The sequence below is a fragment of the Crocodylus porosus genome, unplaced genomic scaffold, assembly GCF_001723895.1.
Source record: "Crocodylus porosus isolate Cpor-Errol unplaced genomic scaffold, CroPor_comp1, whole genome shotgun sequence".
Lineage (NCBI taxonomy): Eukaryota > Metazoa > Chordata > Crocodylia > Crocodylidae > Crocodylus > Crocodylus porosus.
This window is the reverse complement of record NW_017728886.1, coordinates 98532434-98545297: the sequence shown is the minus strand read 5'-3', so window position 1 is coordinate 98545297 and position 12864 is coordinate 98532434. Positions and strand designations below refer to the sequence as shown.

General features: G+C 42.6%; 1 protein-coding gene across 13 annotated transcripts in view; it reads left to right on the top strand.

The window, feature by feature from the left end:
• The window catches only part of TNS3 (tensin 3), a 342744-nt gene that overhangs the window by 237949 nt on the left and 91931 nt on the right, over window positions 1–12864 (top strand). For all 13 annotated transcript variants that reach the window (XM_019539604.1, XM_019539596.1, XM_019539585.1 and 10 more), the window contains one exon: window positions 317–1576. In XM_019539604.1, the coding sequence (XP_019395149.1) occupies window positions 317–1576 (1260 nt within the window). The remainder of the gene's footprint in view (window positions 1–316; window positions 1577–12864) is intronic.

Sequence of the window (12864 nt, the reverse complement as noted above, 5' to 3'; positions counted from 1 at the left end):
AGTGGCCTTGAAACAGACCATCCACAATCTTACCCCTAGAAAGAAATAGGGGAAGAGAATTGTATGTTGCCATGAGATCATGCAGATTGATGTTTTTTCCCCTTTCTCCTACCAACCACATAATGGTTTTGTTTCATCAAGACCTGGTGCTACAAATTGAAATGTTCAGATTAAAAAAATATGTATTGGGTTTACAAAGGAGATGAATGTGTGTGCTGTCAGATGTACTTCAGCAGTGTAATGCAGTGACATTCAGACCTTCTGTCTAATGCTGTGCCTTTTTTCTCTCCCTGTCTGTTCATTTCTCCTTTTGCAGTGTTACATACTCAGGGTCCCATTGATGGCAGTCTTTATGCTAAAGTGAGAAAAAAGAGCTCCTCAGATACCGGTGTCCCAACTGGAGCCCAGGGCATCCCAACAATCAGCAGTCCTGATCACAGTGATCATACACTGTCTGTCAGCAGTGATTCAGGACACTCAACAGCTTCCATCCGGACAGACAAGACTGAGGAGCGTCTTGCATCAGGAACTAAACGGGTTTTGAGCCCACAAGAGAAAGCAGAGCTGGACCAACTCCTTAGTGGCTTTGGCCTGGGAAGCGTGGTCAGTCCCCTCAAGGATATGACTGATGCCCAAAGCAAGTACAGTGGGACTCATCACATAGTGCCAGCTCAGATCCATGTAAACGGAGTCTCCAAGCTCAAGGATCGGGAGACGGACATTCTTGATGATGAGATGCCCAACCATGATCTTCACAGTGTAGACAGCATTGGGACTCTGTCCTCCTCTGAGGGGCAGCACTCTGCCCACCTGGGAAACTTTAACTGCCACAAGAGCAGCCAGAATTCACTGTTGTCAGATGGGTTTGGGAGCAATACAGGGGAGGACCACTCCAGTGCCCTGGCCCCTGATCTGGGAATAGGTGTGGACCCCCTGTACGAGAGATCATTTGGAAGCAGTGAACCAAAGCAATCCCAGCAGCTGCAAAGGAATCCTCCTGTCACTGGGCAGCCTCAGGTTTATGGCCGAAGCAGCTACTCAACTCAAACCTGGGTGCGCCAACAGCAAATGGTCACTGCTCACCAGTACAACTACACCCCAGAGAGTGAAATGAGGCTTGATATTCCTAGCTCTGTAGAGGGCTCAGGTGGTGTGCAAAGTCCACACAGAGTCCCAGACACCCCTGCCCGGGGGTCCAGCAGCAGAGATGCTGTGCAGAGGGGATTAGGGACTGTGCCAGGTCCCAGTGGAGTGACAGAGCACCCTGTAAATGAGACTTTTAAATCAAGATTAGTAGTGGAGAAAGATACAAATGGTCTGGAGCCGGGCTTGAATGCAGAATGCTTGACATCATCCCCTACACTGGATATTGATCAGTCAATTGAGCAGCTGAACAGGCTGATCTTGGAGCTGGATCCTTCGTTTGAACCTATCCCGACCCGCATTAATAGCATCTCCAGGGACACGAGTCAAGTGAATGGTTTCACCAGCCCTGCTATGGATGGGGGAATGCTCGGCATGAGTCCTGGGATCCATGAGAAAGTAGAGCTCCCTAACAGGAACTTCTCCTGCCATAGTAAGTTATTTTAATAATGCAAGAGCATAATACTTTTCCCAGTATTTTTCCTTTTGATATTGCACAGCAGGGACTTATTGAGTTGTTTATTACTTTCAGATGATTGTCAGCAGGAGAAGTATTATCTTTTTTTTACAGCAGTTTGTGGAATAATGGGATGAAACTGAATAATCATTTATCATCTTATTTAACTGAATTGTGTTTTTTTCATATTGTTGGGTGCCCTGAGATACTACTCTTCTTCATCATAATTTTTCTCATTTTTATTTTTTAAATGTAATACTCCTAAACAAAACCTTATTGTTCAGGAAGTATAATTTATTACATGGTAAATTTCTATAGAGGAGGAGCAACTGTAATTTTGTTTCTGTTTCTATTAGAGTGAGGAATTAACAGAAAAATCATGTCCTCTGAAGTATGTGAGCTAGTTTTGTGAAGGTATCATTTAAAATAAAATGTAATTATCTCAATTATATATATCGTTTGTTAGAGTTTAGTCTCCAAATTTGATGCAATAAATAGCAAAATTTAAACTTTATCCTGTTTCAAATTCAATTTTATAGTCACTGTGACCATTTGGTACCTCTGGCTCCCACTTCAACCTGATCACAAACGTCAGCTATTAGAATTAAAAATACACCACCCTTCTTTTTCCTTAGATCATCTTTTTAACATTTCTAGAACAAACAGATTTCAAAATTGTGAACACCATTGCAGCCTGGTTCTGCTTTAAAAACAACTAATTATTTCCTTTAATGCTATACTAGACAACCAAACTCTACACCATATGCACGCATCTATCTATTTTAGTTCAAGAGCAAAAAATAGGCGAGACAACTGGGAAATGCCTATGCCTAGCCATTAGACATGGCTGCAATTAAGTTGCATGTATAGTGGGGAGTGTTGAAGGCAAAAAAATGTTTTTATATGTGGTGGAGAGTGGTGAAGTAATATAGAGAAGGCAAACATTTGGTTTCAAGTTTCAGGGGGCAACTGAGGCTTTAGCTGTGAGGCTTTCTGGCTTCTATAAGATTGTGCTGGTAGAAAATTTCTGTGTATAGCAGTCACTGGTAGGTCTTGGTTTTTTTGAGGGGTTTTTTCTTCTTATTTTTGCATATGCTTTTTGTCCACCATATGTTATAAACCAGGGGTGGGCAAAATACAGCCTGCAGGCCAAATCTGTCCTGCCAAGCCATTCTATCTGGCCCACTGGGGCCCTAAAAAATTTAGAAAATTAATATTTATCTGCCACTTGCTGCCTGTCAAAAATGACAAGGCACCAGGGGCAGTAGGACCCAGGGGGAGCTGGTAGCAGGAAACAGCAGCAACCGCAGCAGCAAGGCCTACCCAGCCCTACCCCACCCCCAGCCCCCAACCAGAAGCCTCTGTCTAGCAGAGGCTTCTGGCCTGGGACCCTGTGATTGTTCTCCAACTCCCTCTGCTAGAGAGGGAAATTCGGATAAGAAAGTTTGGGGAGGGGAGGAGGCAGCCTTTACATCAAAGAAATAGTTTTATGCTTTCCTTCTCAAATACACTTTCATATCATTAAACACATCCAGAAGTCATTCGGTATTTTACTTATAGGTCTATTGTACTTTCAGCACCTTTGCCAACTTTAAGTAGTCTAGAGTCAGTGTATCCATTTGTTTTGGGGAGGGAGGATGTAGTTAATTTTTTATTTTATTTTTTTTTACACTTTTATTTATGAATATCACCATTGACAGGCCTTGGTGTCTTGTAATTATCTTTGATAGGGTCAAAATAAAAAGGTGAATAATCTAAGTATATGTCCAGACTGCATCTCTCCCTGAGCAGACACTCAGTCATTTCTACCCTGACTCCTTTACTTGGAAGATGCCCTTTGTAAATTTCTACATACATTTCTAGTAGCCACAAGATACCTGCGAAGCCAACACCTCAAAAAACCACCTCCAGGAAAGCCAACATCAATGAATTGGGATTGTTTTGGAGCAAGAATACGTTACTCCCAGTCCTCAAACTTACAAATCTGGGGACTTTGAGATCAGCTGGATGTTGATGGTAGTTGCTAAGGAATGCAAGGGCCCAGCCTCAATCAAAATCAACATCTTATTTTGAGGAAGGAATTCAAGTATAGTCCATGGAGCATATACATTCTGACCTTGTCAAGAGGTCCTGTGAATGGTCTACAAGTGTTCAAGTGGATCAAGCAGTCCAGGAAATAGAGCATCTTGAAGTATTCCACTTGAGATAGAACAAGGCAAGGAAGTATGCTTCTGACATTAAGATTAACAAAAATTATGCATAGTTTAATATAGAACCATTGCATACTGGATTTATCTTCTGTGTGATCTAAACTTTTTTTCATTCACTTGCCTTATTTAAAAAAACAGATTTAAAGAAATCAAAGGCTTTGCTTTTATTTTATTGAACAAACAAACAGAACTAAGGTTAAACAGTTAAGTGCTGTCTCAAAAATAGAAGACCTTTGTATGGGGAAGTCAGACTTCAAAGCTGAGAAGTCTAATTCCAAGGCTTCTCTTTAGGCTTCAGAGAGAAGTCATCAAGTTCTCATCCCTCAGTGTTGAATACCTGCTCAAACATTCCTTAACAGCTACTTTTGTCTTTACTGACAAGATTTTGAAAATGTTTTTTGGAACAGTTCATCATGCAAAAGTAGGATTTACTATGTGATAATGTTTTAATTGTCCTGGGGAAGAATTTTAAATTTTGCATTGCGTGTTAAAATGCTTTTTACCTACCTAAGTATCAAAAAATACCACTTAGGGGCAGATCATAATTATGTTACCCCTGCAGAATGGATGCATAGGTGTGTGCATGTATGGACTGAGCAAAGACAGTAAAGCTATGCACCGGCCTCATGTGTATGCAGCTACATACCTGTGTCAAATCTGGATGCATACTTGAATTTAAGTCCTGAAAATATAGGCAGCCACAAATCCATGATTAGCAGGTTTTACATTTTGGAGGAGGAGGATGCTCTCATATTTTAACCTTAATAGGTGAGCAGCTAGAGTACTTACCCAGGAAGCTGAAGACTGGGTTCTACACCTCTCTTGCCCAGAGTGGGCTTGAAGCTGCATCTCTCTGACTTCCCATCTCTGTGCTCTAACCACCATACTATTACTGAGTTAAGCATTACTGAGAACTTCCTACATAGAGTGGAAGAGTGGATAGCCAGCCAGTGGATAGCCCTATTGTGCATGCTCAGTCTACATGCATAGGCTTATTTAGCTGAGTACAAAGCAAGGAGCAAAAACGTGCAAGTAGACAGCTTGAAAGATGTATTTTAGACATGCAAATAGAATTCCACTCTTGGACCTTAACATTAATCTCTTCTGTCCCTTCCCCCCACCAATCTGACAAAATTGTCATCTAGAGATGCTGTCTTTTCACATAGGCAGGCAAGGTTCTTTGGTTAGAAGTGATGTCTTTTATTAGACCAACTGAGTAGTTGGAAAAAAGTTCCTAGTAAGCTTTTGGGCGCAGTCACCCTTCGTCAGGCATAGGGAATCTCTGCTGTTCTGAGATTCCAGGGCTAGGGACAGACATTACACATACACAGGTTTAAATGATCAGAAGCTGGTTTAAACCTGTAACAGAAAAGACGTTCAGTGCACATAAACCCATTTGAAAATGGCTGAAAACAGTTTAAAAGAAACCTGGTTGAATGTAGCATCAGACTTAACTGATTTGGGTCAAACTGGTTTATGCAACATCTGTCCCAGACCCCTTGCTGGTTTGAGATAAACCAGACACCCCCAGCCTCCCAGCATGCTCCTGGGCTAGGTGGGGCTCTCTGCTCCACAGGTGGGCAAGCCCCTCCCCTCTACTCCCTGGCTGCAGCTCCCACAAGACTGCTGACTGCTCACCTCCCCCCCCCCAACACTCCCTGCTAAGCAGGAATTTCCCTATCCCCTCTGCCTTGCAGAGAGGTGTCTGTGTATTAGGTAGCAGATCACATGCTGGCTAAGGTCTGTGCTGAATCAAGGAATCAACAGGCAGAATCAACAAATAGCTGGTAATGTCCCTCTGGTTTCTTAATTGGGTGATAAATACTATTATCAATTCCCTGCTGGGCTAATCGGAGCTCCTGCCCAGCCTGGCCATGCCCCGCCCCAGCTCCATGCTTTGGAAAGAAGGGAGGGCTGCTCTAGCACTCCCCAGCTTCTAGCCTGAGGCACTGCAGGCGTGTGCCTGCATTTCTGGGATGTCTGTTGGGTTAGGAAACTGATTTAGCTTAGCCAGGTTAGACTAACCTGCAAAGATTGAATCAATTCAGGCTCAGGCTTTTTGTATGGCTATCCCTAGCCCAATGAATGAGAGAAGCTAAAAGTGTGGTAGGATGTCAGTGAAAATGTAAATAGGTTGAGATAAGCAAGACAAAAGGTAAAGCAGAGGGGAAGGGGGGCGGTGGGAAAAGGTCAGAGGGAGATAACAGTGATAAAATACAAGGTGGAAAAGAGGCTGTCTGTGAAAAAGGGAATAATTGGAGATCAGGAAAGTAGGAATGAGAAAAGCTAAAAATGTGTCTTTTCACATAGGTTTTCATGTGAGACCAGATATTGCAGATCATTACTTAGTGCTTTAAAATGGGTGTTTGACTGGAAATGTAAAGAACAAAGGCTGAGTTTGTTGGTTTGAGACTGCTAATGGGATTGCAACTCTTGGCCAGTAGCTTAAATTCAGTCCGACTGGGAAGTGACTGAAAGGGGTTATCTGGTAGCTTTTCTTCTAACAGCATGAAATAGACTGTCCACCTTCGCACACTTCCATGTAAGCATGTATCTGCATTACAGCCTTAACTGGCTGGCTGAAAGGCCAAAGATTTAATAAGCAGTGAGATGTAAAGAACTGTTCTTTAGATCTTCAAGGTTTTAATTTAATTTTTATTTTCCCAGTGTTTTATAGGGCTAAAGCTAATTTCAATAAAAATTGATAAAAGGGCTGTTCTTGAGTTTAGTCCCTAGAAAAGGAAGTGAGAATGTTTTGATTGTAAAAAATGCATGGTTACCTCATACTTTTCCCAACTAGAAATAAGCATTTGGACCTTAAACAACTCTGTGATTGAATGTTTATGGCATATAGGTGTTGAATGTCAGAATATGTTGGATGTCAGACTGAAAGCTCATGTTGTCCCCCTTCTCTCTTTCATTTATGTAGTTGTTATATTTTTATCCAATTCCTGTCTAAATCATCGGAAATAAGACTAAATGTTTTTATTTAGGAAAAAATTCTTTAAAAGTTGAAACATTTGGGCACTGATGGACCTGGAGAAAAAAAAGGTGCTTTACTGAAAGTAGTAATGCATTACTTTGACCCAGCTCCACAATGTATGTATAGATCGGGCACTTCAGTGGAGCTTTTTGGTGCTTTTAACTAAAGCTGATTCAATCAGCTGTTAAATAAAAGCGCCAAGAAGCCCTGCTAACGTGCCCAATGTATACAGATGTTGGGAAAGCCAGTTGCAACTAACATTCACCCTGTCCTAGGCATGCACTGGGCTTGGCTCAGAAGTCTGCCAAATTTAAAGTAAAGTGCCATTTTTTCCCCACATCTACAAAAAGCTTTTAACTGCTTTTTTATCATTCCTTTCGTTTTCAAGGTCTGGGTCTGCTAGAGTTGTTCATGTTATGAAGAATGTTATTGAAATCAGTGGCAGACAAGGTTAAATCTGGGTAAATCTGGTATCTTTTATTAGAGCAACTCAAATAGTAGGAAAAATTCATCTTGGCAAGCATTTGGTGCATTGGAGAGATACTACATTTCTGGAGGCGTAGGTGTAAGAACCAGGAATGCTGATGGTTCTGTTGTGGGGTGTAGTAATTGTGGGGGTGGTGATGTGTTGGCAGGTTTTACATTTCTTGTCATGGCATGGTCTGGATCCATTCGGTGTGTTTTGGGCTGTAGGAAGTTTGCTTCTGGTGATGAGGGTAGCGAGGTTCAGTGCTCGTTTGAAGGCTAGGATAGATGGTTCTGGGAAGATCTCTTTAAGAACTGGGTCTCCTAGCCTGGGTTGTAATTGTTTGAGGATTTTCCGTAGTAGGTCCAAGAAGAGGGTGATATGTCATAACTAGTGTTGTATGATTCGTGGGGGTTTTCCTTCTGTACTGCATCAATTCTTTACGTGGTATCTAGGTGGCTTTTCCAAACATGCGATCTGTCTCTCTGCAGGAGTGTTGAAATCAGTAGTATTGAAATCAGTGGGAATAGGTCTCTCAGTCAGTTTAATGCAGATGAAAGACGAAGGAATAGCAGCCCTGAGGATTAAATTCTTCTGATCAGAGTCAGCCGAGGCAATGCCAGTGAAGCTTCTGTATGTTAACAGCAGTATGCCTTGTTCCTGAACTGCAAGCAGAAGATTCAGTGTGTCAGACTAGGCATAGCCATCCTTGGACCACACCACCAAGTGTGCCTGTTGTGACTGAGGTTCTTGTGGCATGACTAGAAAGCTACAAAATGCACAGAGGAAGTGGGCTGAGCAGCAGCTCCTTTAATCTTGCAGGTTCCCCCACCCTTCCCTTCCTGTTGCTAACTGGCTGAGGGACCCCGGTGGCCCTGTTTCTTGTTGCTGACCGGCCAGGAGGCAAAAACAACGCCATATTTAAAACCGTGGTTTTTACCTCCTAGCTAATCAGGAGCAAACAGTGGGGCCCCTCCACCATTTGGCAGGGTAGGGTGCATGGAGGAACCTAAAAAATTAAAGGAGCTGCCACGCAGCCCACTTCTACCATGAACTGGGTAGATCCCTAGATGTGACCTGTCTGTTGGTGCCTGGGATATGAGGAATTAATTTCACGTTGGTCACAAAATCACCATCGATGTGATGAATAACAGGTTGGGAAAGCTATGGAGGAATGCTGGTCCAGTGCGTAGGACACTAGTCTGAAATGTGGAAGATGTGGGTAAGGCACCATTTCACCACAGGCTTCTTGTGTAGGCTTAATCTCTCTCCTCTTGTCTATACCATGGTAGTTGCACTGAGGGGCTTGAGCACAGCCCATCCACCCTGCCTGCTCAGGCCTTCTGATGTGCTCCAGGGGCAGGGGCTGAACTGCATGGGCTCTCCAGTACTGGGAGAGGCCACCCCCATTTCATACTCAGGCTCCCTCTTTGTTTCAGAAGACTGACCCTGTGGGCCTGTTGGAATGATAAATGCGTGAAAGGTTTAAGGTGCTGTGATGTTGTTGTGATTTCATAAACATTAGGGCTGGAAGGGACCTCGAAAGATCGAGTCCAGCCCCCAGCCCCAGGGGCAGGAAGTCAGCTGGGGTCAAAGGATCCCAGCAAGATAAACATCCAAACATTTCTTGAATGAGTCCAGAGTAGGTGCCTGCATCACTTCTGGAGGGAGTCTATTCCAGGCCTTGGGGGCTCAGACAGTAAAAAAAATGTTTTCTTATGTCCAGCTTAAAATGGTCTTGGAGGAGTTTATGACCATTGGTTCTTGTTTTCCCTTTGGGCGCTCTGGTGAGCAGACGTTCTCCCAGATCCTGATGCACACCCCTTATTTACTTATTTGTACCATAGAAGGACTGGAGACAGAGAGAGCTTGCACTGCAGTCACCATTGCCATTTTTGTTCTGTATTTTAAATTCTAATATGAAAATGGCATTTGAAGCATTTTAGGTGGTAAGCGAAGATCGGTTTTTTTTCCCTACCCATGTGCTGATGCAATATGCTTTGGTGTTTTGCTAATATCATTTGCTCTTGAATAGGAATAACTTGATTCTGAGAGAAAAGCCTTATATAAATGGTTCCAAACTGTGAGATGGTACATGCATGGGGCTTTTAACAAAGTCCTCTTGAAAAGAGGGTTCCTCCCTCATGCTTTCATCTTTTCAAGGGCACTTCTGGATAGCTACATAGAATTAAAGAGCCTGCATGCAAACAGTCTGAAGTAAAAGCTTATGTGATTTATCTATGTATTTAGATATATATGCTTATAGCATTTGTATCGCTAGCAGAAGAGATTTGTACACCTAAAATGTCTTTGTTCAAATACAGACTTTTCAAACCCTCAAAGCTCTTAAAATAGTAAACCCAGGAATGTATCCCAAACAACAAAACATTCAATCTGAGAGACAACTGCATACAAAAGGAACAACCAGCTCTCCCGAGAGACCCCCAGCCACCCACAACTCAACTGCCTGGGAAAATAAACAAGTTTTTTAGTTCAACAAAAATTTGGACTCTTGTGGACTGGAGGTAGGCAAAGAGGCAGTACATTTAAAGCTGGAGAAGCAGAAAATGCCCTCTCTAACTCTGTGCCTTTTAAAACAGGTGATAGGCTGCTGAGTTTTCCTCCCCGCACAGTATCAGACAAAGGGAAGTGTAACTTTGTCAGATAGGCAGGTCTCTCACAGCACAGAGCTTAAGAGTTCAAATGCAGCCATTTAAATTAAAGTCTGTTGTTTTCATTCTCCTATTAAGATGCCTTTGGCACATTTACTGATTGTAAGATATTTTCTTTGTGTTTGTGTAGTAAATGGTGGATGTTGTTAACTTTCTAAGAAAGTAGCTGAATTAATTTATGGAACAACAGTCCAAATAGAATTTCCCTCACTTTAAATAGGCTAACTCCTTACTGGGTTTTATCCCCATAATGAGTGGTAATGGAGACATGTATACTATTGTGGGAAATCTGTCTCTAGAGTTATTGACTTTATTGTCCTTCTTTACTGTATATCTCTACCCTCTCTTTTTCCAAAGACTTGCTGGAAGTACTCAACTACCTAGATGGGAAAAGCTGCATTGAGGTAGTATCTTAAGGGAGGGGAGGAGGGCATTTTATTTTAAATTGAAACCAGCCTTAAAATAATAATACTTCTCTGGTTCATTGTCAGCTGATAGGTTAATAGCATATAGCAAAGTTCTGGATTTGATGTATATTAAGAAAGCCTTGCAGAATCGCGTTTTCCTAGGGCAAGTGAGAAACATTCCAAGACATCCAGCATCAAATACACTTAGGATCAGACTTAGGATCTGCAGATCCTAAGACTTCATTTCAAATAAAAAGGCTCTGGCTCTGGCTCCCTTCCTAGACTTAACAGATGAATCTGGAGGAGAAGGAGGGGAGAAAAGACAACTGATTCATTTTATACTAGAGAGAACTGGTGGACTCAGTGGCCCCTGAGTCAGATTGAATGGAAGGATGAATCACGCAGTATGTTGTTACTGAACAGACATGAGGGTGAGTGGGATTGAGACAGCCTGTGTGTGCCTGAGTAAGAGGATTGAATAGTAAGTGGGTGGTGAGGTGGTCTAGCTACCTACTCTGTGTGCGTGTGTGTGTGTGCACTTGCATGTGTGTGTGCATCCAGGACCATGAAAGAATGCACAGTGGAGGTATGAGTTATCCAGACACAATCTGTATCTCTTTGCCTTCTCTAAGTTCACTCTTATGGTACTAGACTGACTGACAGATATATTCTCTCTCTCAGATCCCTGGCTGACAATATGCACTCACTCTCATTTATTTATCCCTAGTTAGTTTTTCTCATGAAAAATTCTTCTTGCCTCCTTGTTCACTACCTCAGCCTGACCAGATTAAAGCAGTGACATGCTTACCTCCCCTTAACCGAAGAAAATTCCTTAAGAGAGCGCTATATTAAAATCTCCTTTTGTTTCAGCCCTCTCTCTGGAACATTACTGCATAAAAAATATTGAACATTCCATAGGCAGGTTGAGACAGATTTTCAGTTAGGTGCATGCAGGTTCATTCAGACCTTTGCATGCCTCTAACTACAAATGTAAATATGCTCTGTGAAGATAACGTAGATGTTTGTATGAACAAGATCAGTCATAACTACATGCAGATAGCATAGTTCTTACAACTGCTGGAAGCTAAAACATTTAGAATTAATTCCTTAGCTCACATAGTAAAAGCTTAAGCTATAGGTCTTGGCTCCCTGGTAACTATGGGGTCTTTGTTATGATAACTTAGTGCTAAATGGCACCCCAGGTGCTGTTAAATTCAGGTGTTAAAATTAACTTGTCTAAAGTGCACTGTTGTGGTGTGCATCAGTGGTTCTTAACTACATTTGGGTTGCAAATCCCTTTGTCATTTTATTGTATTACTCTATCCCCATAATTCCGTTTTTTGTACAAAAGAAAGGAGCTCCTTATATCACTTCAACCACACCATGCCTGCCTTGGCTTTTCTTCTTTTCATCTCCTCTAGAACAGGGGTGTCATACTTGCCAAAGGTCCTGAGCCAGATTTAGATTCTGATGCTCCTTATGGGCTGGATCCAAACTGGGACAGGGGTGGCTGCTATAGCCACTATGGCAGTATTGGCAAGGAGTCCAGAGGCAGCAAGGGGCCTCGTAGCAACAGTGGCAAGGGGTCTGGAGATGGAGGTGGTGGCAGTGCATCCAGGGGCAGGGGTCTGCTGGCAGCAGTAGGTCTAGGGGTAGTGGGAATGAGCACACTTCTGATGGTCACGACCAGCAGGGCCAAAAGACCCCAAATTCAGTGGGAGACCATGCCTCCCAGATTCTGGTGGACTGTCATACTCTTTGTGCTATAAAAACGTTCATTTATATGAAGCAAATTTCTGGCTTGGCACCAAAAAAGACCTGGGAAGAGTTTGGTGTGCAACTATAACTCTAAAGTTAGTGAAAAAGCATGTATTTGTAGATAATACTTGTCAATATTGATTTGAAATGTGTATTTCAAGCACAAAACTCAAGACACGTCTAGCAGAGTCTTTTAGGGGACCATGTTGGAAGGTGCTGATCACCCAGATAGTGGATGTGAGAGGCATCTTTGAACCTTTGTTGGCTGAAGTTGTAATTCTTGGTGCTCGTCTATCTGATAAGTGTAGGAATTAATAGCATGTGCAATTTGAAAATTGCCTGCTGGGGCATCTTTTTTGGACTGCAACAGTGACTGATGAACTCTTCACTTTTTCAGTTCCACAAGTTGACAACCTATGTCCCATGGCCTATGTCCAGCCCTCAGACATGGGACTTCAGAGCTGGGACTGACCAGTTCAGGTCAGAGAAGTAGGCAGCACCAGGATTCAGTCACCATTGCCACTTTTCTCCACGGTGGCACAGGGAGAGCATCCTCAGCCAGCAACTTTCCCCCCACAGCAGCTGCTGCACGCCCACCTGCTTTTGACCTAAGCTGAGTCAGTCCAGCCCACAGCCTGAAAAGGTTGCCAATCACTGTTCAGTGTTATATCTCAACATAACGGGAGTGTGTTACAAAATGTAATGTACTTTGAAACTTTTAAGATTTTCTTCTTACACAAATGGAGATTTTATTCATTCTGTTTAGCC